Source organism: Phyllostomus discolor, chromosome 4 (genome assembly GCF_004126475.2).
Source record: "Phyllostomus discolor isolate MPI-MPIP mPhyDis1 chromosome 4, mPhyDis1.pri.v3, whole genome shotgun sequence".
NCBI lineage: Eukaryota > Metazoa > Chordata > Mammalia > Chiroptera > Phyllostomidae > Phyllostomus > Phyllostomus discolor.
The window spans coordinates 28,666,609-28,681,481 of record NC_040906.2 but is presented as its reverse complement, the minus strand read 5'-3'; the positions used below and the strand labels follow the sequence as shown (position 1 = coordinate 28,681,481).

Here is a 14,873-nt window from a genome sequence, read left to right as displayed (position 1 = left end):
GGGGGAGTCAGCACCCACACATGCCAGACGCCTACCCCAGAGGCCATCTCCCACGCTCTGCCCCCAGCTCCTCGAATTTTCAACTTTGTTTTTTTGGAGCGGCAGGTTTGAGGGTGCCTTTCCCAGCGGATGTCCAGCTGGAAGAGCCGGCGGCTGCCCCGGCGTGAGTAGACGGAGAACCCTCTCCACCTCCCTTCTTTCGACCTTTGCCCCTGTGCTGGCATCGCCCTGGACTCGGGGTGTCAGGGCACTCTACCCCGATAGTGCAGAAACAGCACTCCTAGTCGCCTGGTGTGTCGCTTTTTTAAATCCCCAAGATGGATTCCGTTTGGATATTTCTTCCTTGTGGAGGTCCCAAAGGCTATTAATTAAACTCGTGTTTATGTGCTGAAATGCCTCCTTTCCTTTTAATTCGTTATAATCCTACCAATATTTATCAAGCTTCTCTGGACCAGGGCAGAGTTCTGGGTGCTGGGAACGCAAAGATGGATCCGAACTTGGTTCCTGTTTTCCTTACCACAGGGACAAGAAATACAATTATTATTGCCCTGTTTCTCCTTTATATTCAGCTCCTGTCACCTCCTCTAGGAAGACTTCACAATCCACCCAGTGGGTTCATTTCCTCTATACTTTCATATACTCAGTGGCTATCTTTGCACTTAATAGGATTGCACTTAACTCCCTGTAGTGTCATAGTTACTTATTTACTTATGTATGCATTTATTTATTTATGTATGTTTTAGAGCCAAGGGAAGAGAGGGAGAGAAACATCAGTGTGCAAGAGATACATCAATTTGTTGCCTTTTACTCCTTCCCAGCTGGGGAACCTGGCCAGCAACACAGGCATGTGCTCTGACTGGGAAAGGAAACTGTGACTTTTTGGTTCTCAGGCAGGAGCTCAGTCGGCTGAGCCACACCAGCCAGAGCAAAAATTTTTTCCAAAAATTTCTAAGTCAAATTGTATTATAATTATCTGGGTTAAAATACATGCAGAGTAAATAGAGGAAGTCCCCAGGAGTGCATTGCCTAAGATAGCCAAAGGTTACAATCTTTTAAGTTTTAAAAAAAAATATTTCCTGTTTTTTTCCTTATTTTGTATGATATTTTTACCATTGCATTTCATAGATGCTTGGGTTTTTTTTCTTTTTCTATTGATATCTCTGCTCTTCTCACATGTAATTTCACTCCTCTCTGGCGTCAGTGTTTTAATGAAAAATTTTTTTTGTTCTAATGACCACTTTTCTTGTTCTTAAGAATGTGTGTATCCACAGTTTATATTTCATTAATCTGCTTGTTCAGAAGCCCAAATGTTTTTTTCTTCTTCCTCAACTTTGTGTTTAGAGAAATAATTTTTTCTTTGACCCCATGCACATACAAATGAATAAGTGAATATATAAAATATATATGTTCCTGAATGTTTTCTTTCCAGATAAAACTGCTTTGCTCTCACCCCCACTTTGTACCTTTTGTTCAGTATTTATGTTTCTCTGGTGGTTTCTGCTTTTAGTCACTTTGTCTTTTTTGATCATTTAAGTTTTAGTGCAGGACAGACAGAAAATTTATTAATTATTTTCCTCTTATTCTAGATACTGGATTGTCATCTTTAGAAATTCAGTACTTGTGAAAGAACTAACTCCACCAGTTTGATACCACATTTACCTGCATACTCAAGATGGTTTATGTCTTCTGCAGTAAACTCTTCAATTGGAGACATTAACTGATTATATATATATTTTTACTTTATATTTTATTTTATAAATATATATTACATATTTGGTATATATCAATTTTTATAATTATTATTTATATTTACTTCAAAGTAATTGAAAACCTCTCTTATAGCTACTGGTTCTAAGGTTTAAAATATTTCCTAGGGTAATAGCATCTGATTTTACAAGTGGGAACTAAAGCTTCATTATCTACTTGTGAAATTCTAGAGTTTTTTCTTGAACTTTGTTTTGCATTTTCCCTTTTGCTTATATAATCTTTTATTTTTTTTACTTGAAGCATTCAAAAGTAGTTTTAAAGTCAGTGATCTTTGTTTTAAAGAGTAGGCAAGAGTGCTGGCTGGTGTGGCTCAGTGGATTAAGTGTTGTTTTGCAAACCAAAAGGTTGCTGGTTTGTATTCCCAGTTAGGGTACATGCCTGGGTTGTGGGCCAGGTCAGATCCCCAATTGGTGGTGCACAAGAGGCAACCACACATTGATGTTTTTCTCCCTTTCTTTCCCCCTCCTTCTCCTTCTCTAAAAGTAAATAAATAAAATATTAAAAAAGTAAAAAGTAGGCAAGAGACAAATATTACTTAAATTCAGAGAAGTTGCTTTATTTTTTGCCAAGGAATTAAATTCTCATAGTAAATTGATGAATGTAATAAATGTCATGGTTTCTCTGGTTTTTCTCAATAATGTGAGTGAATACAGCGATAGCTCATGGAAGATTAGTTGTATATTAAACTTATACCATCTTATACATGGTATTAGTAATTTTGAGGATGTCAGAAGACTATCCTATTTGAGAAAAAAATAAATTTAAAATAAATTTAAATTTCAGCACTTTTGAGTTCATCTTAGGAAAATTATGCTGCATGGGGATGACTGGCCTGGATGTTTGGGAAATATGGAAACTTTGACACATGAATCTTACAGTTTTAGAATTTGTGATAAGTGCAAAAGACAAATTTTTAGCTAAAACTATGGGGAGATGTACCTTTTGCTTAAAGGCCAGAGGATGTCTGGTGAGCTTGGCTGGAGACATTGTATTCTACCAGCTCCCAAGATGCCCTGCATGGGGGTTCACTAGCTCATACATTCAAACAACAGCATGGTTACCCCCATATAATTGTAAAAGCTTTCTTTGATAAGCTCTGCCTCCTGGATCTAAAAACCAAATTCCAAGTAAGATACCTGACTCCACCAGAAGCTATATCTTGCCTTATTGCAGGTTGTGGAAGAATGAGTAGGCATTACACATGTGTAGGCATGCTGAAGCTATGTACTGATGACCAGTTTGTTGGTTCAAGGACTAGGAGAGTGAGCTTGGCAGGCCTGGCCAGGCTACCACAGCCTAATGAAGATGAGTAAGAACTTAACCTATCTTCAAGGATGTTAACTGCATATGACAGGGATCCAACTAGAATAAGATAAATGACAGAAAAGAGTAAAACAACGCTATGAAAAAGGAGGAGATGACCTCACTTGGGAATCAGAACAAGCTTAAGGAGGAGATGCCTGGAAAGATGGGATAGAATTTTACTAGGCAGAGACTGAGAAGAGGGAAGGAGCTTTCCAAATGGGGGGAAAGACTTGAGCAAAGATGTTGGGACAGAAAAACACTGTCCGGGGAACAGTGAAATTTTTATTTGTCTTGAGCTGTCTATGGGCTGGGCAGAGGTGGGATAAACTGTTAGGTGTTTGGGTTCTGTATGAGAAGTTTGCCCTGGTGAAAATTTAACTTTGGTTAAGAAGGAGTGGGCCACTATGTTAAATGGATTTAGCTTTAATGTCCCTAGTGACCCTTCTCATGTTCCTACATTGTTTGATAATTCACGATCTCTTTTTGGTCTAGATCCTTTCATTCTGCGATTCTTTCATTCCCTTGTTTTCTCCAGCCTGGATGCTGCTGTTGGGAACCAGGGGAGTTACTGGAGGTCATGTAGTTGGAATTTGTGGGAGCTTCCTTCAGAGTCATGGGGCTGAGCCTCATCAAGGAACTTTATAAAAATAAACCTTCTAATTTTATGTCACTTTATAATTGAGATTGTCTGTTGTTTGCAGGCAATTTGCTGTAATTGAAATGCACTGCTTGTGAAGCCAAATAATTTTTGATGAGCATTTTTAGCTACTGATGCCTAATAATGATTAGTAACATCCCAAATTGAAATGTGTTTATGCTTCAGACTAAGTACATGGTCTGTGAGACTCTGTTTGGTGTATACACGCATTTCAGAAATTCCAGAAACCTTGTGGTGAATGACCTCATTTTAAATATTTGGGGGTGGAGCACAAAATGATATTTCACAGTTGCAGGAGGAAAGATGGATTCACCACATTAGTTGCTTGAGTTGTTACACACACAGCCCCGACCCCCCGGTTCTGTACACGAATGGAGAGGGAAGGCGGGTTCTGCTATGTTCAGGGTGAGTGCACAGAGCTCCTGTGAGATGGCCACACTCGGTGTTGCCCACAGAGTCCTGTCACACTTTCTCCTTTCTTTTTAATCCTCAGCTGAGGATATGTTTATTGATTTTTAGAGAGGAGTAGTGGGGGTGGGGAGAAAGAGAGAAAGAGAAAGAAAGAGAGAAACATTGATTGGTTGCCTCCTGTGTGTACCCTGATCGGGGATCGAACCTACAGCCTAGGTATAGGCCCCGAGAGGGAATCAAACCCAAAACATTTTGGGCTGTGGGACAACATTCCAATCAACTGACCCAGCCTGGCCAGGGCACACCTTTCAGAAACTTCTGGGTGACTCCCTCAGGGACTTCATGTTCATATCTCAGTGGGTACTCCCAGACACCTGAAAGTTGCAGGTTTACATGCTGCTTTCTGCAGCTGGCAAAGCAGGTACGTTTCTGGAAACTACATTTGCTTCCCTGCTGTGGCTCGGTGGACATGACCTTGCTTTGATGCCATGCCATGACCTTGCTTCAGGTAGACAAGCTATATAAGGAGTGGAGTCTTAGGTATGTATGTATGTCTTTGGATAGGTTAAGGTATGATGGGAACCAGTTATGCTGGCTGCTATGCTACTGATTACAGAGGCCATTGTGTGCTTTGGATACCAGATGGTTTGGAGGCAAAGTTTACATTCTTTGAGAAAGATGGAGAAGTCTGACTAAAGTGAACCACGTTTTACCATCAACAATTAGAGTAATGCTGGATGCTAGGGAGTTATGTGCTTGGTAGAAGGTGTTACTGACCTAGTCTGTGAGTCCTTCCCAGGAAAGCTTTACACAGTAGGAGATTCTTCAGCTGGCTTTGAAAGCTGAGAAGGGTTTTGCTCGGCAGGTAAGTGGAAGAGGAAATCCGGGCAAAGGCGCAGAGTATGCATAGGGAAGAACTTGTTTGGTTGAAGCCAAATGGCAAGGTGTGTTAAGAGAGATGAGTGGAGGCACTGGACCACAGGAGTCCTTGAATGCAAAGAAAATTGGAACTTGCAATGGGAGATGAGGAACTATTGGAAGGTTTGAATTAGGAAAGTGACATGGTTCAAGCATGAACTTCAGAAAGTTTATTCTGACGGGAGATTGGTTTGGAGAGGGCGAAAGCCATAGGCAGGGGGAACAGAAAGGCCAGGGGAACAGTCTGGGTGAGAAATGGGTGGTGGGGCTCAGCCTCATTTAATGAGCAGGTGCAGAAAGAGGATGTTGAGGAGAGTCAGAGGTTAGAGGGACTGCACAGGATATAGAGGTGTGAGGTCACCCAAGGGAGGACGGCTTCAGTGAGAGGTTAATCTGCAGGTCTTAGATGTGGCCCTTGGGGGGTCAGCAAGGCCGATACACCAGCGGTATCAGCAGGAATGGGACATTAGGGTGAGAAGAGGGAGGCACTCACCTCTGGTACAACAATTAAGGAGGTACTTAAAAACTCAGTAATCAAGATGAATAATATTTTAATGTGATATTTTGAAAAAAATTGACATTAGTGCAAAAAATCCATAATGAACAAAATATCAGAATTTAAAACAGAGACAGCATCAGAATTACTCATTTTTCCTTTGTTAGGGCCTAGTATGGCTCTGCACAGTGTCAATGTGCAAAGGACAAGCAGGGAGGGAGGATACAGGTGGAGGCATATTGAGGAATGAACTGAAGTAATTGAAGCATGGAGGGTAGACTCTTCCTTTATAAAGGCACAGCTTCACTTGAAAGAAAAAAAATGGAAAGGGTGGTCTGTGTAGGGGATCTCAGGCTTATGGGGTTTTTTGAAAGATGGAAGGGACTTGCACCTGCTTACTAGATGAGCGGAGGAGTCCCTGCAGGTAGGGAAAGATTGATGAAAGAGTAGGCACTCATGGAGACAAGAGGGCACAGGGAGAGTGGGTGGTTCTGGGCAAGCCCAGGGACAACAGGTGCCAGCCCCACAGTGGGAATGTGGAAAGTTGTGGGTGCTTGCTCCTCACAAGTGGCAAAGTCATTTGATGAGAAATCATCTGATGCAAAAGGGCACCGTGGGTGGTGTTAGGATGGAAGAAAGCAGCAAAGGTGGAGCCCTTGTGAGAAGCTGACCAAGGTCTTATAAAAACAGTTGTGGATCAGCAATAAGGGGTCTGCTGAGGTTGAAAACCTCTGAGTGTGGTGTGACCTTTTCCCATCCTGTCAGCAAGATTTGCTACTCTAGACGTGAATGGAGGAAGCTCGTCATTGAGGATGGGGTGCTGGGGCGATGAGCCATCCTGCTTTCTTGGGACTGAGGAATTTTCTGGGACACAGAACTTTCAGTCCTAAAACCGGACAATCCTGGCAAACTGGGACCAGTTGGTCACTCAAGGTGTTGCAGAGTTGGTGGTCAGGAGGCAAAACAGCAAGAGAAGGGAGGGTGCCAGGTGGAGAGAGTTTGTGGCATATGCTCTAGGTCCAGTCTGGGGAGAAAGGGAAGTGAAACTGTTACCTGGTAATAATTTGAAAATTCATTCATTCCTTCCTTCCTTCATTCATTCAACAAATAGTAATTGAGCGCCTACTATGAGTCAGGCACTGGGGTCCATGCCGAAGATTTAACCAAAAATAAGATATCAGTGCCCTCATGGACTGTCCTGTGGTGGCTAGTGTCAGTTGGTCCTCAGGACCTGTTCTCACCTGTGTCCGGAGAGGGGAAAATGGCAGACTGTATCTCCCCGGTTTCTTTACAAGTAGGATGTGAATTTAGTTCTGCCAATTAGGTACATCCAGGCAAAGTTTATAAGCAGAAGTGAGGTAGAGACTAATAGCTGGTTGCTTTCCTTAGTTTCTCTGCTGGCAAGCAGGCTCTGGTGATTTGGGGATTTGGGCAGCAGCACTTTGGTGTCCAATCTCTAGACTTGGAGAGTTTGGAGGCAGGTGTGGTGGTGGGTTACCTTCTGGTCTCTGGATCACTGCAGGTGTTCTTTTTTTTTTTAAATTCTCACCAGAGAATATTGATTTTAGAGAGAGAAGGAGGAGAGAGAGACACACACAGAGACACAGAGAGAGACAGAAGATATTGATGTGAGAGGAACATCAGTTGTCTGCCTTGACTGGGGACTGAACCACCACCTAGACACGTGCCCTGGCTTGGGATCAAACCCCAAACCTACTGGTGTAGGGGATGATACTCCAGCCAACCAAGTAACAAGGCCAGGGCTCACTGCAGGTCTTCTTGAGCTCAGTCCTCCCTGTGGCAGCCAGCCTCCTGGTTCTCCACTGTCTTGGCTGAGACTCTGCCTTTCTGATAGTCCCAGGAATCTTTCTCAGAAGCCCAGCCGAGAGCCCCTTCCTGCAGCCCTTGCAGCAATGTTGTAAGCACCTGCATTAAAAGCATTTCTAATGAAAATACCTGATTTCTGTTTCTAATATCTGGCACCCTTTCTATTAGGCAGTTGGTAGAAATTAACTCTGATGATTTAGAGCAGCTTTGTTTAAATGATAATTGGGACCTTCCCATGACTTCCCCTTCAGAAATGAAACTGGAAGTGGTCTTAGATTTTAAGTAATTCAATTGTGAAAATCAGAAACAGTTTGTACTGCAGTATGGGTATAGAAAAAAGGAGAAGCATAGTCATTCAGGTGAAGTTTGGCTAACAGTCGAGGGCCTGGGGGAAGACAAGAGGAATTTTTAAAGAATTTTGAAATAGTCACACAGATGCCAGTTGTGTCTGGCTGGAAAAGGCTTAAAATAGTGGAGTGAAATGAAACCAACATAATGTCGATCAGGAGGACTGGGCATTTGGAAGCAGGAAAGAAAAAGACTGGGGCTCACATAGCTCCTCTCTCCTTCCCCGGAGCGACTCCAGAGGAGGTGAGTGGGTGCTGAGCTTCGGCAGCTTTAGCAGGGTGGAGTTTCGAATGGTGGACAGTGTCCTTTCTCTAAAGAACTCATTCTGTCTGCTACCACCCTTCTTCACCCTCTCTGCCCTATCTCTTGAGAGTCATGTTAATTAAAATCTGATGTGTTCTTTCTGAGGATAACTTTGGGATGCCTCTAGGCTTTCTTGTTCTAAGCTTTATCTGTACACACACCAAGGATGCTCTACAAGCATTCTGAATACTGTGAGATGTGAGTATGGAAGAGACAGAAACTAATTTTTAATTTTAAAAACCTATAAAGAAGCCCTGGCTGGCGTAGCTCAGTGGATGGAGCGCGGGCTGGGAACCAAAGTGTCCCAGGTTCAATTCCCAGCCAGGGTACATTCCTGGGTTGCAGGCCATAACTCCCAGCAACCACACATTGATGTTTCTCTCTCTCTCTCTCTCCCTCCCTTCCCTCTCTAAAAATAAATAAATAAAATATTTAAAAAAAAACCTATAAAGATTCCCTTTGGCTTGCTGTTGTTTCCTAATTTTATTATACTGTGGTCAGAGAATGTGGTGTGAGGAATATTTTAGTGTCTGTATACCTATTGTCCAGCTTATGAAGCAAAATATTACAAAGTCAGTCCTTTCCCCTCTGCATTTTTATCTAGTCATGTTCCAGTCATCCAGTTATGGGAAACAATTCAGTATTTATTATTACTACCTATGTTTTAATATTTTCACTACATGCACATACACATACACAAACTCCCTAAACAATAATATATAGGTTGGGGCAAAAGTAGGTTTACAGTTGCTCAAATGAAAATACAATAAATAATAAATAATACTGGAATAAACTCTGTGTTTCACGTACTCACAACTGTAACCCTACTTTTGTCCCACCTTGTATGGTATTATTTTTGAAACATTTAGGGTTTTAATGTATGCTTTAGCAATTTGCTTTTTGCCTAAGCAAAAATATTTGTTTTGTTTGCTTTTTGTTTGTGAGATTCATGTAGTTCAGGTTCATTTTCAGGACTGCATAGTATTCCATTAAAGGACTATAGCATTTTATTTAATCTCTTGTTGATAGGCTGGCCTATCACTCTTCCACTCCTACCCATTTTGACTTTCTAACCTAATATCGTCCCTTTGTTTTCATATAAAACCTTTTTTCTACTTATGTATTTTTGTTTAAGATGCCTCAAAACTTTTTTGGACTGAGATTATATATAAATAAAAAGTTATTTATAAATAAAATAGATTTAGGGTTCCACTCACTAAATATAGCTAGATAAATATATAAATATACTTGTATGCAAATATGTAGCAGTAGTTAGCAATTTGCCCATTGGGTTGTGTTCCCAATTATTTATTTGCTACGATTAACTTTTAACCTGACATGTTCTCTGATAGAAACAGACACGGTACTTTCCCAGAACACTAGTATTTTTTAAAGTGGAAAACAGAAATGAAATTGAAATTTTAGAGTAGATAGTGACTGTTATTCGCAGCTTAAAATTTGAAAGAAAATCATTTGCTTTCCAGTGGAAGAAGCTAAGAATACACCATAGCATGACCTTCCCACTGCTCCCACCCAGACCCCAGCCCAGGCCTGGGGTCTTCCCCCAGATCTTCTGTTCCACCTCCTTCCTGCCACTGGTACCATCAGGAACTCTACTGGTAACTGTGGCCCTGCAGCAGTGCATTGAGAGGCAGGGGCTTCTGGCACTTTGAGGGAGGAGGGAAGTGCTCCTGGTTTGAAGAGGTGATCAAAATCCATCAAGGCCCTCTTGATGGATTGGCAGGCCCTCTAAGCATTCGTGATGAAGCTGTGGGAAGGGCCTGGGACCTTGGGGGGATGGCAGTGAAGGTTTCTGCTTACAGGTAGAACGAGGGATTGTAAAGTAGGAGAAACACTGGAAAAAGGGATGGGGTAGGAACAGATGCCTCTTTCTCCTATCACTTTTGTATTCCATAGAGGGTCCCTTTTGCTGTGACCTGGGCAAGGTCACTGTTTTTTTTTCCTAGTTGGTTGCTTAGTCATTGGGCTTTTCCTCCTTCAGTGTGATTTCCCCTTTGTGATACTATACGTTCTAATTTCTGATAAAGTAGGTGGGGGGTTTTTTTTGGAAAAAATTGGCTCTGGTTTCATTTCATTTAAAATGTAAGTTTCTTTGTGTTGGTTTTGTATCAGTTTCTTTGTCAATTGAGGATCACCTGCTGTAGACTTAACACAGTATGGATTTAATTGGCTGGATTTGAGAGTCCAGCAAGAAAGGAAGAGCCCATATTTTGAATTTTAGGCATAAATTATGTTGATAAGAGGTTTTTAAAAATTCCGTTTTAACCACAGAGCACCTTCACTGGAGAGGATTCTGAGAGAAATGAAGAAAGCCATCAGAAATGAAGTTAGTAGCCTCATGGCCTTCTGTTAACTGGACTGGAGTCTCATTTCTGCAGTTCCTTGAAAGGACCCTCTACACAACCAACACGATGTCGGCTGAGGTCATCCATCAGATTGAAGAGGCACTTGATGACGATGAGAAGGAGATGCTTCTTTTTCTGTGTCGGGATGTTGCTGTAGATGTGACTGCATGTAATGTCAGGGACCTTTTGGATAGTTTAAATGAGAGAGGAAACCTGACTGTCATGGGCCTGGCTGAGCTGCTCTACAGAGTAAGGCGGTTTGACTTGCTCAAGAGGATCTTGAAGATGGACAAAATGACCGTGGAGGCCTACCTGCTCAGGCACCCTCATCTCATTTCAGACTACAGGTAATCCTAAGGCCGGGAGGGAATAAGGCAGTCTAGACTTCTGAGTAAGAGAAATAAGGACAGTAAGAAAAGTAGTCTCATCACTGTCTCTGCTCACTAATCTAGCTGCTTGATAAGTTGCTTCCTTCCTTTAAACTCTTTGCATTTTTTAAAAGATTTTATTTACTGTATTTTTTGGACTATAAGACATACACCCCCCAAATTTGGGGGTGGGGGGGTGCATCTTATAGTCCGAATGTAGCTTACCTGGCTTGCAGTGTGTATGTGGGGGCGGGGGGAGCACAGTGGCCTATGTTATTTATGTTATTAAATATTTTACCACATTTTTGCTGCAAAATTTTTTTTTCTATTTTCCTCCTCTAAAACCTAGGTGTGTGTTATGGTCCAAAAAAAATCCAGTATTTACTTTTAGAGAGAGTGGAAGGGAGGGAGGAAGAGAGGGAGAGAAATATCAATAGGTTGCCTGTCCTATGCTTTTTGTCAGGGGACCAAACCCATAACCCAGGCATGTGCCCTGGCTGGCAGTCTAACCAGTGACCTTTTGCTTTGTGTGATGATACCCAACAGAGCCACCCCTGTCAGGGCAAACTCTTTGAATTCTTAGACTGTATTTGCATAAAGTAATTGGAAGGGATGGATGGTATGTGTTTGTCTGATGGCTATAACAAGCAAGATAGGAATTGACTAAAGACCTCAGTAATTCTTACCCAACTCTGTGAGATATGCAGTGGCCTTTGCTGGCTTGATTTTCTATGATGTCAGACCTGGCAATTTCCTGACTGAGAAAAGGAAGTCTGTCTGGGAGTGTTTTTCCTGACTGTAGAACTCTGTGATCCCCTGGAAATCCCCACTGGTGTTTCCGTTGCTGAGGTAGCCAGTGAGTTGTTTCCTTCTTGTGAAGTTCCTGCACCCTGAGACTCTGGGGAGCCAAACTGAACACCTCTGCGATTAACCACCTCTCAGCCCCCTTCAGTTCAGACAGGAATGTCTGCTGGAGTCCCTTTTAGTTCAGACCGCCTTTAAATTGTTCCTTCCTTCTGTTCACACAGTACTCTCTTGGAGCTTCTGGGGTGCGCAGAAGCCACCAGAAAGGCTGTTTTTGGGGAAATGAAGAGAACTTAAATTAGCAGTTCCTTTTTCTTCAGCCCATCAGCCTTAGTTATATCCATGGTGAATCTTTTGAGATGCTATACATTATTAAAACTATTTTAAAGAGAGTTGAAAGCAGTGTGGGCCTTGGAAAGTGACTGAGACTGGAGGTCTGCAGGCCTGATTCAAGCCTCATAGGCCGAGTCAGCCATTAACATTGGTTGGGCCTTCTTTTTCCTACTTGTAAAGCTAAGAATAATATAATTTCACAAGTTTGTTTGTGAGGATCAATTGCGATAATTTAGCATGTGAAGTACCTTTTAAAACTATGAAGCACTCTAAAATGTAGTTGATGCTGTTATTCTTGATTGTCTTCCACCTCTCCAACCAACATATATCTGTAATCAACCTTTTGGGAGGCACCAACTGGGTTTTTATGAATAGGTTAGAGGGCACTCCCTGCCTTTCCTGTCTATGATGAGTGGAAGCAGTTTCTAGAGGCTGCTGGGCAGAAAGGCCAGGCAGTGGGAGGTGAGTGCTAAATTCCTTTACTCATCTGTTCAGTAGGCGTTTTTGTGGGTTGACATGTGCCAGGTATTTGGGAAGTGCTACAGCAAAATGAATGAAGACTCTTATATCCTTAAGACTCTGAGAGTCTAATTGGGAAAACAGCCCTCTAAGCAGTTAGGACAGTTTTAGGGTATTAACGGTAATCATGAAATGTCCTTTGAGCCCCAACAAAGTGTGACGGAAGCTCTGAATGGAAAGAGGTGACTGAGTCAGGAGGGGCTTTCTAGACCAATACATCTGCAACTACAGTCTCAAGACTCTACATGCCCTTTGCCTTTTGAGTTTCAGAGTGGGCTGGAATATCCCAGGTGTTACTTTGCTTTAGAATCTTGTGACTCAAAGAATGATGGTCATGGGGTCATCATCAGCACCACCTGGGAGCTTGTTAAACAGAGAAGACAAGATCACTTTCAGTCCTATTTTTGTCTTCGTCTTAGTCATTCAGGTTCTTTACTTATTTCTTCACAACTTCTGGGGGAGCTAGGGGATCTTCAGGGAAGTTTTTATTCTCTGAGTTATTTTCAGAGCACTTAGTGGAAAGAGAGGTACTATCTCCTATTGAAAAGTGGGAAAAAAATGAGTTTCCTTAAGATCTCTTTTTGGGGTGATCTAGGCTTTCAGTCTTATGGGGGGTACATTGAAATGGAGGCAAGAATTAGTCTTTTTTTTAAAGATTGTATTTATTTGTTTTTTAGAGAGCAGGGAAGGGAAGGAGAAAGAGGGAGAGAAATATCAATGTGTGGTTGTCTCTTGCGCATCCCCTACTGGGGACCTGGCCTACAACCCAGGCATGTCCCCTGACTAGAATCAAACCAGAGGCCCTTTGGTTCATAGGCTGGCGCTCAATCAACTGAGTTACACCAGCCAAGGCAAGAATTAGTCTTTTTAAAAAAGATATATTTTATTTGCTTGTGCTATTAAAGTTGTCCCAATTTTTCACCCTTTGCCCCCTTCCATGAAGCCCCCCGCACTCCCTCAGGTAATCCCCACACTAATGTCCATGTCCACAGGTCATGCATATGTGTTCTTTGGCTACTCTCTTCCTTATGCTTGCACTTTACATCCCCGTGACTAGTCTGTAACAACCAGTTTTCTTAATCCCTTCACCTTTTTCCCCATTACCCTGACACCACTCCTATCTGGTAACCATCAAAACATTTTTCTGTAACCCTGCCTGGTGTGGCTCACTGGGTTGATTGCCAGGCTGTGAATGGAAAGGTCTCTGGTTCAATTCCCAGTCAGAGCCCAAGCCTGGGTTGTAGGTCAGGTCCTCAGTTGGGGGCATGCCAGAGGCAACTAACTGATCAATGTTTCTCTTGCACACTGAAGTTTCTGTCCCTCTCTTTTTCTCTCCATTCCCCTCTCTCTAAAAATAAATAAATAAAATCTAAAAAGAAAAATACATACTCTGTATCTATAAGTCTGTTTCTGTTCTGCTTGTTTATTTTGTTTTTAGATTCAGTTCTTGAGAGATATGTATTTATTGCCAATTATTGCTCATATGTTTGATCTTCTTCCTAAAGAAGACCTTTCAACATTTCATATAACACTGGTTTGGTGGTGTTGAACACCCTTAGCTTCTTCTTGTCTGGGAAGCTCTTTATCTGTCCTTCAATTCTAAATAATAGCTTTGCTGTGTAGAGTAATCTTGGTTATAGGTCCTTGCTTTTCATCACATTGAATATTTCTTGCCAGTCCCTTCTGGGCTGAAGTTTCTTTTGAGAAATCAACTGACAAGTCTTATGGGAGCTCCCTTATAGGTAACTGCTTTTCTCTTGCTGATTTTAAAATTCTCTTTTTGTCTTTGACCTTTGGCATTTTAATTACGATGTGTGTTGGTGTGGGCCTCTTTGGGTTCATCTTGTTTGGGACTCTCTGTGCTCCCAGGACTTGTGTGTCTATTTCCTTCACCAAGTTAGGGAAGTTTTCTGTCATTATTTTTTCAAATAGGTTTCCAATTTCTTGCTCTTTCTCTTCTCCTTCTGGCACCCCCATGATGAGAATATCACTATACTTGAAGTTGTTCCAGAGGCTCCTTACAATAGCCTCAATTTTTTGGAATCTTTTTTCTTTTTCGTGTTCTGATGGGTTGTTTTTTGCTTTCTTGTATTCCAAATTGCTGATCTGATTCTTGGCTTCATCTACTCTACTGTTGATTCTTTGTAAATTGTTCTTTATTTCAATTAATGTATTCTTTGTTTTTGACCGAATCTTTTTTATGCTGTTGAGGTCCTCACTAAGTGTATTGACTATTTTTATAACCAGCGTTTTGAACTCTGCATCTAGTAGATTGCTTGTATCCATTTTGTATAGTTCTTTTTTTGGAGTTTTGTTCAGTTCTTTCACCTGGGCCATGGTTCTTTGTCTCCTCATTTTGGCAGCCTCCCTGTGTTTGTTTCTGTGTATTTGGTACAACTGCTGTATCTCCTAGGGTTGGTAGAGTGGCCTAATGTAATAGGTGTTCTATA

The 14,873-nt window shown here is 41.8% G+C and overlaps 1 protein-coding gene across 4 annotated transcripts in view; it reads left to right on the top strand.

Moving 5' to 3' along the window:
- The window catches only part of CFLAR (CASP8 and FADD like apoptosis regulator), a 43,211-nt gene continuing 28,338 nt past the window's right edge, over positions 1-14,873 (top strand). For 3 of the 4 annotated variants that reach the window (XR_004902553.1, XM_028509849.2, XM_036023098.1), the window contains exons 1-2: positions 1-163; positions 10,326-10,746. Coding sequence is in view for 3 of the 4 variants with exons in the window: in XM_028509849.2 (XP_028365650.1) it covers positions 10,376-10,746 (371 nt within the window). In the remaining variant the exon portion in view is untranslated. The other variant, XM_036023095.1, reaches the window with a different exon arrangement.